Here is a 12,825-nt window from a genome sequence, read left to right on the forward strand (position 1 = left end):
CATTTGCTGCATTGTAAGCCAAGATTTTTTTATATATTATCTCACTGATCCTGACCATAACCCAATAAGATTGCTATTATTGCCCTGCTCTTAAGAGAAGACTGAAGCTAAGAGAGCTTAAATATGTTGCTCCAAACCACAAAGCCAAAAAATGCCACAATGTGTATTCCAACATGGATGTAGGTGGCTCAAAGCTCAAAACATTCAGCCCCTTCAGTAAACTCTTTTATTTGACATCATCAAATTGTTAACGTGGATCTGGAATATCACAGCAAAAGACTTTTTTAAAAAGTGTGATCAAACCTCCTTCAGAGGACCCCACAGTGAGGGTGTTGGCAGTAGATTCCAGGTAACTCGCTTTTGCCTTAGGTGAGTCTCATCTCTCTTCTCTGCTTTCTAGGGACTAGCAGGGAAAGAAGAATGCAGGAACAAAATGACAGTGAAGGTGGAGACTAAAGGAGCAAAGGCCACTACCCACTTGGGATTAGAATTTCCACAGCAAGTAATCAGGTGAAGAAGCCAAATTTCCGCTTCACATCTACAGTCTGCATTACTGGGATGCCAGATAGGAAGAAACCCCATCCATAAAGATGAGGGTGAAATAAAAAGGAAGAACAAAGCAGAACATTACATTTTCTTTATCTTCAGATTTCTAAGAAACTTTAGCCCATCCAACGGGGTTAGGGCTGTTCCTTCTCTATTTGCCATAGAATTGCAAGATCTAGCAAATTTATGATAAAAAATAGTTTTGAATGAAAAATATTGAGAACACATTTATTACTTACTTTAGAATGTCTTAACAAAGAGTAAGTGATTATTTAGACAGAAACAATAATGGTTGAGAAACAGCCCTGTGAGCAGAGCTCAGTACTCCGTCATCCCTCGAGAGAACTCATGTTACTATAACCTATTAAAGACAAGAATTTTCCTCCCCAGCGACTGACATACAAGTATTTTATTCTTCATTATTGTGTTTCATTTGAACTATCCCTTTTACCTGTGGAAGCTCTAGTAGTGTATATAGGTATATATTTGTAAAAGTATTGCACACAAATGCAGCTATTTAACACTTTAAAGCTTTTTCAGGCCCTGGTTTTAGTTACTTTGATCAGAACAAATATTAAAAATAATGCATATCCATTCTGGGACATAATATTTGAGAAATGGAGGTTATTAGAGGCAAATATAAGACTTAATCAGAAGGAAACATGAAAACATTTATCTTAGTTTTTGTTTTTCTCTCACGCAATGGGTACATGTGTTGGGTCCACGTGACTGCAGCCAATTGGATCTGAGACAGTAAATTGGCTCATTCTGGTCTGCAATGGTTGTCTTCTTGAAACATTGCCTTCGGGTGTCCAGTGCTTACTGTGCCTTGTTAAATTGAAGAATAGATACAAATTTAAGGTTGAGTCTTCTGGCAGCTTGCAGACTCAGGAATACTCTTATAACAGAAGATACTACCCTGTTTTCTACTTGCGTCTTCATAAATAACTACAATATGCATGATTCATTTAATCAATGCAGACAGAATTTCAAAGAGGAAAGCTTTTTGGCATGTGCCATTTGACTTGACTGTCTACATAGATCAAATAAAATGAGTGATTGGCAAATTTCTACCATATTTATACCAAAGAAAACCAGTCAAAGAGGAGGATTGTCTTAAAGAAACTACTTAGAAGACTGACATTTTACAAATGAAATCTTGACATTTAGCAAAGATCAAAAAGACCAACATATTGGTGATGACATTACATAAACACAATATTCTGGGGAAATATTTTGGGGTAATTGTTAATATTTCATGTCCAAGTAACTACAGAGGATTGAAAAGTAGATCAGCCGTTTTTATCTATGGTCATTTGAGTCTTTCTGTTTTGAAATTAAGCTTATTGCATCTATATTTTTAAAAAAGTTTAAACTGTTCTGAAAGTCAACAAAAGCATCTGTCATTTTGTCATGCTTATTCAAAAGGCATAAGTGTTCTGAGCAGAGTCAGAAAAAGGAAAATAATATGCAAAGGGAGCATGCAGTGTGGAGAAACTACTGAGAAATGAAGAGTGCATTTTAATGCTTGACTTCCTGTGTAGAAGAAGTGATGAGTTCACTGACCCACTATCACCTTCTGTGAATACTTAGATGGGAGCAAAGGAATGGAACAGTTAAAACTGAGGAGCAAATCACTGCAAGCCTAACAATGGAAAAATCTCCCATTATGACTCGCAGGAAGTACTTGCAATGCACAAGAACCAAGCTTTCTGAAGCTGACATATTACCATGCTTCAGATTACCTTTCATTTTATCCTTTCCCTTGCAGTTTTGGAGCTAGGTATTCTTTTAAAAAATACAAAACCAAGAAATGAAGGTGGAAATGATGCCTTGACCAAAAGACGATTTTAAGGTTAACGTTAAAGGTGAAAAATAGAGCAAGTATTCCCTTAGAGAAGACTAGAAAGTCTTGGACTTTCCACACAAGATGCTTTGATCAGAGGTAGCATTTACTTTACGTGTTACTATGGTGAATTTAACAATCAATGATTTTTCTTTGATGAGGTCATAAATATTTGCTTGAAAACGAAATATTATATACAGAAGGGTCATCTTCCATGTGACCCCAATTCACATACCACAGTGCGTTTTGGTCCCATTGGGCATCTTCCTTGTGATTAGGTACGCAAGGTGGACTCGTTAGTGTGATATAGTCCTCTCCTTCCCAGTGCTTGATTTAGTTTGGATGTCCCTCTAATGTGCCGAGTGGAGTGGCCAGAGAGGAAAGAGTTTTGATGACTCAGAAGCAAGCATGTTCCTAGGAAACTAGAACCTCCCACACATTCTCGCAGCAATCTTCTTCCAAATATATGGTGGCTTTTAAGCTCAGTGAGGCTCTGAATGGCATGAGACCCACTTAGGGCAACGGAGCAGTTTCTGCTTCCAGATTTTCTAGCTGAAAGAGAAAGAAAAAGACAGTGAGGATTTCAGATTTGGTTGTAGCACACATTTATTGGGTGTCTTCTGTGTGTCAGACCTGTATTGAGGACCTTAATGTATATTTTCACCTGCAACCCTCAAAGTTTTTCCTACATGTCAAGACATTAATTAATCTCTTGGGTTATTATGAATAATCTCTCGGATTGTTATGAATATGCTATTCCATTTGTATACACCAATGAATAAGAATTACATACTAGTCATCAAAGAGATATTATTGATGGCTTCCTTGAAAAACTATATTTTAACCCAAAACCCTCATCTCCCTGTCTTTGACCTTCTTCCTCCCTCTTTATCCTCACATTATTCATGACTTGGCTAAAACGTCAAAAGTAAAACAATGCTTTTATTTTTTTTTTTGCAATACCTCTTATGTTCTTTATTTCTAGATAAAAAAATCTTTATTTTTCACCCAATTCTCAAAATTATTGGAATTTTTTCTGAAGCAACTGATTTGAAGCACAGGGATTTCCCTACCCCAACCTCTACTGTAAAGCTAGCATATATGTTGAGCTAATAACATGACATTTATTCACACACAAAAAATGTGACTTGATTGTGAAGCGTGGCTTTCCTTTTCAAATAAGGGAGGAGGATTAGGGAAATCAAACAATATTGTAATTAACAAATAATCCTTGCTGTAATTGTTATTATTACTTTTGGTGAGAAGAAAAGGAAGCGTTTGTATAGTAACTGTAAAAGGATGAGACATTCTTTTTCTTTATTTTGGTAAAGTCCAAACTTCAGGAAAAGTGCAAAAATAAGAATTGTACAAGGAACACTTCCGTATCTTTTACCTAGGTCCACGTACTATTAACATTTTACGCATTCTCTTCATCATTTGCTTTCTCTTCTCTTTTCTTTCTCCTTCTACACACATGCACATGCACACACACACACACACACACATATTATCTAAACGAATAATTTGATACTAAGATGAACTTCTATCTCCAAATATTTCAATATATTTTTCCTAAGAATAAGGAACAGAAAGATCGTAATCACCATGGGAGAGACATTCTGCCATGGGCCCTGAGGTTCCTGCACATCCTTGCTGACTGTGCCAAACTGCAAGGCTTAACTGTCCTCTGATCCGGAACAGTTCCTGCAGACAGCCACGTGGCAATTCAGTAGACTTAGGTGACCCCAGCGTTGATCACTGTCTGGCTGCTTGCTCCTGGGGAGGTTCATTTATTACTTGCCTCCAAAGGGGTTACGAGTTTATCTTTGAGTTCCTTAACTATGACACAACCCATTGTGTGTGCGAGTGTGTGTATAACCATCTGTAGTTGTGCAGCCATTATGTGTGTAGCTGCCATCCGGCCCCACTGCATCGCCCAGTGAGATCTGAGGGCAGAGGAGGCACTGATGCGCTAAAACCTCTGCTGTTTGCTGTGCTGTGAACACTAAGCTGTCTGAGTTTTTGTCTACTTTGCCACCTATAGACTTGTGCCAAGACAACCTGCTTGTTTGCTCAGTCTTCTCCTTTGGAGTCTTGTTACTTCTTACCATTTTCTAAGTGCAGATGTTCTTCCCAAACTGACACAATGAGCAGGGTGCCAAGACAGACAACGGTCTTTTGGAATAGAAAAGGCAAGTGCTCATGGATGAGATTCGAGGCTATGAAGAAACTCCTTGGGAGCTGGCAGCAAATGTTCTGGCCCAAGTGGTACAGAAAGATGGGGAGTGAATGGTCCACTCTTGTCCTACCTGTTGATGAACATGATTTGAGTCAATGGATGGAGGCTGAGTGGTGAGGGATAAAATCTAACTGGCCGTCCAAATGGTGCCATGGTTGCTGTTGGCTCTCTTACGGACTAGGGGACTAGGAGAAGTCTTTAAGCCCCACCAGGGAGGAAAGCACAACTTCACCCAGTTCAAGTCGCAACTAGAAACATCTAGAGGGCAATATGCCCCCATAGTGAGTACGAAAATGTACACTCACAGTGAGAGGGAAAGGAAGAAAGTCCAGGGATGCTTTGACCAACAGACTGAGGAGCTATTAGACACATGGTTGATGAGGGAATGAGGAAGATTATGCACTTAGAGGGTAAACGAAGCACCTAGGCTGCCTCACATGACAACCCATGCATTAAGTCACTATGAAGATTATTTAAATGCTACAGAATCATGCCCCACAATGAGGTTTGCTAATGTGGATTTCTGTTTCCATGATTATATTATGGCTATCCCAAGGAGACTTTCTTGAGGCCAATAAAATCCTATAAAATCCCATGGAGGAAGCTACTCAAAGCCTGAGGGCTGAAGATGCTATAGACAGGGTCTATCCTAGACAGAGTGACAGCCTCATTATGATCCCTCATCCAGTTAGTTGTTCACTGCCTACAGATTGACTTCACCCTACGGATGGGATTCCTTGGACAATAACCCTAATCAAGTATTGATTGAAATTAATAGAAGAGATCTGGTCCTAGCCCTGTCAGTATGTCTAACCCAAATTGCTGATAGGGTGGCATAATCACATGAAAATTGAGTGCAGCCAAAAATATGTTGAGCTGACAGATGAATTCTTGGGAGAGAGCGTCCACCAAGCATCCTGGAAAAATCTTGCTGACTGAGCTGAATTGCAAGTCCTAACTATCTTCTAACTGAGTCATTTCTGGAGTCACATAGTCAATTAAGAACCTTTGCTGTCCAAACACTGTGGGAACCACAGCACGATCACTTTGTGATTGTTTGCTCCTGGGAGAAGTGGATTGGTTTGTTTACTGCTTGCTACAAAATGTGCTGAAGCCCTGGCTCTGGGCTGCTTTGCTGCAGTGCAATCCACTGTGTATGTAGCAGCAATCTGGGTCCATTGTGTTGCATCATGGGACATGTGGGCAAGGGAACCAGTGCTCATGTGCTGATGCTCCTGCTGTTTTCTGTGCTGTGAGTAGTAAACTATTTTCTCTGGTCCATTGAGTCACCTTATCTATTTTTGAAGCCCACAGAGTTGTAACAAGCCAACCCACTTGCTCACTGAGATACCTCCTTTGGAAACTTGTAACTCCTCATTTTCTGAGATTGGACTTCTTTCTAGACAATGACCACAGTACTGTTATAAATTTCAGTAAATTTGACACTTGACATAGACACAATATTTTAATCTACCATGAGTTTTCCAATATTGTCAACAGCTTTTTAAACTGTTGTTTTTCCAGGAAGTCAACTAGCAAATCCCCTTGGGCTAATTTTCAGCCTATTTTGAAAAACAAAGCTTTGAAAGGCTCAGGTTCAAACTGAAGCTTATTTAAGGCACTTTTAATCTCCATCCATACAACGATTTGAGTGTGTTTCCTATCCCTGGTAGGAATGTAAGAGATTATCTTTTCCAATTTCATCCAACTTTGGAAGGAAACAGAAGTGTTGAGAGGTGAAGTGACATGCCCCAGAGTATTGCTTGAGGAAAGCTGGTTTAATATTTATACTTTTGTGCTTTGCAGCCACTCTCTTCCACTTCCGTTTTCTCTTTCCAATTCGTGATGCCATCCAAAGTTGCCCTTGAAGCCAATAATAGACCTGGGTACTTTTGAAGCTGATTGGAGTTTCAGCCAGTAATAGGCTTCAAAATCTCATTCATTATAGAAACCATGAAAACAGAGCCACAGAAAAAACTTTGGGAGTTGATGACTCATAGGCAGAGTTCTCCATTTATCTAAAGAATAGAGAATTCATCCCCTCTTCCAAGCTCCATTGCCAAACTCAGACATTTTGGGATCTAGAGCGCAATCAGGGGTCAAATTTCAGTGAGGGAGAATTCAAGGAGAGGTGGAATAATCTGGCAGTTCAAAGGATCCAGACTCAATATGATGTATGCTTCCTCTTGCTTTTAATATGAATTTAATTTGTTCAATATAATAAATCTTTTCTCTCATAAAAGGAAGCTTTAGTGGTTGCTTTTGTTGTCCATTAGGAGAAGCTAGCCCCCAGAGTCTGAATGGTGTAATCTATCAAACCCGGAAATGAGCCCTAATTCGTTGGCCTTGATCAAAAGAGGCTGAGAAAGCCTTCTTTGTGAAGAGATCCCCTCAGCAGCCACTGGCACGAGATGACAAGCTCACGCAGCTTGTTACCAGCATCCTGGTACCAGAACTCATGTTCCCTAGCTTCCGATCTTTTGTTCTTTCACAAGACAAATTGTAATTATTCAACCTTTGCTATGCTTCTCACAGTTGAGTATAGTGAGTTTTAAAGGAAACCTATTTTCCTCTAAGACGTTTCATTCCAAACAAAAGAGTGTGTCAATTACAAGGCTTATTCTTAGCAGTGTTCAGGTTAAGCGACGTAAAGCACATCCCAAGGCTGCACAGACGTCCTCCCTCCTGAGGACTGTGACCAGAAAGCGGCAAGCTTCAGAGCAAAGCAAAGCAAAGCAAAAGTGAAATCCCAGACAAAACGCAAGCTGTTCTATTTTCAGAGACAGGCAGTTTCAGTATCTTGTTTCTATTTAGACCATATATTATAAATGAGTGTGACTAAGAGATCAGCAATCAATTTTAGAACGCTGGTGAATTGCCATGTATTCTATTAAAACATTGAATTTTGAATAGATAGGCACATAGATTTGTGCCTCACTGAGACTTACGGTTGAAACTGGGCTTTTTGAAACTGCTTAGTGAAACTTTCATTCTCTTAGGTGTTACAAGGCATTCCTTGAAAAACTGGGTCTGTGCTCAAGTAAGTTTGAGAACTTGAGCTTAAAAAAAGAAATATAAACTTATATATAAAACTAAAGGCAGGGGGCCTGCCCCACGGCTGAGTGGTTAAGTTCATGCGCTCCACTTCGGTGGCCCAGGGTCTCGCCGGTTCGGATCCTGGGTGTGGACCTAGCAGGGCTCATCAGGCCACGCTGAGTTGGTGTCCCACATAGCAGAATCAGAAGGACCTACAACTAGAATATACACCTATGTACTGGGGGCCTTTGGGGAGAAGAAAAAACAAAGAGGAAGATTGGTAACAGATGTTAGCTCAGGGCCAATCTGGAAAAAAAAACAAAAAACAAAAACAGGGCTGGCCTAGTGGCACAGTGGTTAAATTTGTGTGCTCTGCTTTGGCGGCCCCAGGGTTCAGCGGTTCAGATCCAGGTGCGGACCTACACACTGCTTATCAAGCCATGCTGTAGCAGGCCTCTTGCATATAAAGTAGAGGAAGATGGTCACGAATGCTAGCTCAGGGCCAGTCTTCCAGAGCAAAAAGAGGAGGATTCACAGTGGATGTTAGCTCAGGGCTAATCTTCCTCAAAAGCAAAGAAACAAACAAACAAACAACTAAATGCAGTGTACAGACACACACACACACACACACACATTATAGGGCTTTTCAATGCCTTTAAAATGTTAATACACAGTATCAGTTCCCATGACCAAAATAAGATATGCACTATTTCTCTAAAGAGCTATTTTTTCATGGACCACATGTCAACATTTCACTGTAGCAGTGTTCTGTAAGAACCTGGTAGAACTTGTAAAAACTAAAAACTTTATGAGGGAATCATTTGTTCTGATTCCTTAAACATCAAGTCTTAGCACCTGGATTCTTGCAACATCCCCTTTCACGCAGGAAGATGCTGATGCTTGAACATTAGAGGCTTCCAGTGACAAGGAAATCCTTGTATCTCAAAGCTTAGAAAATTCTGTATTTGGTTGTATGGAAATCCCTTTCTATCCATTGGCTTTAATTAGAGGAGCTGTATGGTATAAGTCCAATTCCCTATTCACATCCCTTTTAGTATCTGAAGATAACTATCTTGTCCTGTCTGAGTCTTCCATTACTGAGATAATTATGGGCAGTTATTTCAACCATTTGTCATACTCAGGAATTTTAACTCCTTGCACCCTTTTGGTTGCTCGTCTCTGAATATGATCTAATTTGCTTATTCCGTTCCTCATATTAGAGTGAGGCTAAAATTTCTTTGGTTCTAGACACTAGACTTCTGTTGATGCAATTATCTCTAATTACAACAGTTGAGATAGCCTATATCATATTGCTAATCTATGAAATAAAGTGTGACTTTTTTTCATATTTGCTATCACTCACCTTCTCTGCTTCCATAGTTGGATTCTTACACTAAAGTTTTTCTCTGGTAACTACTATTGTTTTAGTTTTTGCTTACTTTTCTAGTATCCTTTCCTTTCCTTTCATCCACGTTATTCAGCATTCCTCCATTTACTGGGACTCTTTAGTTGAGAATGAGCTAAAGTTTATAAACCTTATCTCGTTGTACCATTATATCCAGATTATAATTCAACATAGTATACTATTACAGAAATTAACAAGAGCTTGTCAATCTCTTGTTAAAAACATTATCCACACTGGGTTTGCCTGATTTCCCTGTCCTCTAAGAAATTAAAATCTGTTTTGCCATAATTAATTCTTAGAGAACTTATCTTGCCTTCTAGAGATTACTGCTTCCTTTCTAACTGCTCTCAAAATATTTATTTTTTACTTTTTTTTTTTTGAGGAAGATTAGCCCTGAGCTAACATTTGCTGCCAATCCTCCTCTTTTTGCTGAGGAAGACTGGCCCTGAGCTAACATTTGTGCCCATCTTCCTCTGCTTTATATGCGGGACACCTGCCACAACATGGCTTGACAAGTGGTGCGTAGGTCTGCACCTGGGATTCGAACCAGTGAACCCCAGGCCGCCACAGCGGAACGTGCAAACTAAACAGCTGCACCCCTGGGCCGGCCCCGTCAAAATATATTTTAATAATATGATCTGGGTTCTAAAAATAATCAGTGCAAAGTTAAATATTCTGTGTGATTTTCAGTTGCTACAAAGTTACCATTAAAATTGAGACTGTACTTTTTTCTTCTAGTTTTCCGGGACTACTCCCTCGCTTCTTTGCTTCTGAGGTTACGATTTGTGTTTCATTTACAAGCTCCCTTAATGTTTTAAGATCGCCCGGACATTTGACCTCATTCAGAGCCTCTCAGTGTTCTCAAACAGCATCTTCACCTTTCCTGGCCTTTCATTCTTTCCTAATAATGATTCAGGGTGAAGATCTTTTCTCTGAAAGAGAAGTTTGAAATAAAATAAAGGTTGAAGAATTGCGCTTTCCTCTTGTCTTCCAATAATGTTGAGTCTTATTCTTTGCAACTGGTTAGCAGTGCCGAAGAAAGCTTTCTTTTCAGAAATCACTATGATGTTTTAGAGATTGAGACTAATGTCATGACACCCGGGGTTTAGTTCCAACTCGCAGGCACTTCTTTAAGGGCGTGCCAACTAATTTGGACCTTGATGTTTCTTCACTTATCAAACACAGTTTCTCAGGTTAGATTCGTGGTTCTCAACTGATTTTTACTGCAGTAGTTTTCAACTGATTTTTTTGGCAATGTCTGGAGACGTTTTGGCTGTCACAACTGGGGTTGGTTGGGTGACACTGGCATCTAGTGGGTAGAGACCAGGGAGGCTTCTAAACAGTCTACAGACACGTCCCCCAAAACACAGGATTATCTGGCCCAAAATGTCACTAGCGCCAAGGTTGAGAAGCCTTGTGTTAGACCAAACTTATGATTTCTTTTAGCAACATTACTTCATTCCTTTGAAATTTTCTCTATAAGAGCTGTAATTCAACTTCTTGAGGAACAGGGATGGGAGGAAATGAAGAGTAAAGCCTCATTGAGTGGCTTAGAACAGTAGTATTAGCCAGTTGCCTGGCACCGTGCTATGTACTTTGCATGGACAATCACATATCACCCTGACGTCAAAGCTAAGTATTAGCTACTATAGTTATCACCATTCTTACCGATGAGGAAATTGAAATACACAGTTTCAGAAACTTGCCCAGAGACATTCAGAGGTGGAATCTTGTCAGTGGTAGAAAATGGTTAAATAAGTGAACCATCAAAATTTTTAAGATTTTATATTATATCTGCTATTCTTACCTAATTATAAAGTTTCCCCTTCCTGCTTATATTTTTAAATTTACATGTACTAGAGTTATGTAAAAATATAGTTATCTTTCTCTTTAATCACCAAATTTTTCTTGAACTCAATTTGAAAAGACTCTCACTATCATCTTTTAATTAGAAAAAAGCATGCAATAAAAAATACATTTCTGGTTTACAATTTCTCCAGTTTTAGGACTAGGAGGTTTGGCCTAGAGGACCTGTAGTCTAATATCCTAAGAAGCATGAATATTTTGCATCTGCTTGATAAATCCAATTGCATTATTGGAATTTAGATGTTGATATTTACTTATAGTATGGCCATGTGAAATCTATTTGTTCCACTGAATTTCTGAAATAACCAGAAAAATCTTCAGTTATTGAAGAGTATGCTAGGCGCGCCTCAAGTCTTTATCTGCAGCATTTTAAGATTCTATGAGTGGCATGTATCTCTTCTGTTTCCAAAGAGTAGCTCAAAGGCAGCAATTTTTAAAAGTTGATATTTTGAATTTGAATGAGCTCACATATATTTGGGGATTTTCGAATATAAGGACATTCTACCTGACATGACAGAGAAGAAACAACAGGAAGCGTGAGATATTCTTGCAAGTTGGTAAATTATAGGATGGGTTAAATAGGCGCTTGCATAGTCAAATATATAGTGGCCATATCCCACTCCACATCCACTCTTCACCGCATTTTCTTGTTGTAAAAGGGTTTTTTCCTTACTAATTTGACTTTTCTTAAGATATTGTAATTTCTTAATGTCATTCCTCACAGACTTTACTTTTTTGCCTTTCTATCAGATGTCTTAGACTTACCTATGTCATCGCAAGAAAATGTTATTCATTTCTTATGCATTTAGAGGCTTAGATACACCATTTGGGGACTTTGGATCATATATACATTATATACATAATATATCTTTTTCTTAATCTTTATGAAGATTTGATAATGTGGGTAGAAAAAAGTGGAAATAATTAGATAGGACTTGATAGATTTCCAGCATTCCTGGGATTTCTAGTATTTGTATGAGAAATAAAATAGTAGGAGGAATATAGTTGACTTCAGGCACAAAATGTACTCTGTGGGCCACCTCTTTTTCATGCCTTCCTTCCATCCTTTTTGTTTTCCTTCCTTCCTTCTTTGCTAATAAATACTGTGCTTTATGTAGACAAATAAAATGAATTAGTTTTCTACATGTTCATTCTTGGATTGAGAGGACGATTATTTTAAATTGTAATGAAACTTTAAGCTTATATTTATTTGATATTTGTGATTATATGGAGCTAACCTATCAGGCTTGTTATTTATTTGCTGTATGTGTCCCTAATAAGTCAAGTGTTAGAGAAAGAAAAAATGGTTCATTTCCTTTGATCCACAAATAGTAAACCCACAAGCACGAAATTAAATTGACACTTATTTGCACCCATGTATAGTTAATACTTACGGCAATTCATTCCTTCAGCATACATCACCGGCAATGTGGGGGTCTTGAGAGCTGGTATTATGATCTTTTGGATACGTATCAGGAAAACCATTCATGTTTTGAAGAGGTACTATTATAATTTAGCACTCAAAATGAATCCTGTTTTAGCCTCCCCTCACTCACACCATATATATGGGATTTTATTGCAGTAAAAAGTAGAAATCGTAGACTATATGGTTCTAATTTTCTTCTCATCATGAAAGTTTCTATTTATTTCAAAGCCAGGAACTCTCCAATATAAGAAAGAAATTCCTGAGTGTAAAGGGAGCAGGCTGAAAAAACTTGTGGCTCTAGGTTCTTGATTTCCAGAGAAATAATAATTAGTAAGGAAAAAGTAAGATATATTTTATTCTACAAGTTTGTAGTTTTCACAATGTCATCCCCCAAAATAATATTATGATTTTTGTAAAATTGTAGCAATTTGCAAATATTTATGGCAACCTACCAAAAGATA

At 38.5% G+C, this 12,825-nt stretch overlaps 1 protein-coding gene across 1 annotated transcript in view; it reads right to left on the minus strand.

Moving 5' to 3' along the window:
- Positions 1-215: 215 nt before the first annotated feature.
- The window catches only part of OPRM1 (opioid receptor mu 1), a 57,665-nt gene continuing 45,055 nt past the window's right edge, over positions 216-12,825 (minus strand). Inside the window, exon 4 of the mRNA XM_014828870.3 lies at positions 216-2,944. Coding sequence (XP_014684356.2) covers positions 2,906-2,944 — 39 coding nt within the window. The 3' untranslated portion in view covers positions 216-2,905. The remainder of the gene's footprint in view (positions 2,945-12,825) is intronic.

Source organism: Equus asinus, chromosome 1, assembly GCF_041296235.1.
Source record: "Equus asinus isolate D_3611 breed Donkey chromosome 1, EquAss-T2T_v2, whole genome shotgun sequence".
NCBI classification, from domain to species: Eukaryota; Metazoa; Chordata; class Mammalia; order Perissodactyla; family Equidae; genus Equus; species Equus asinus.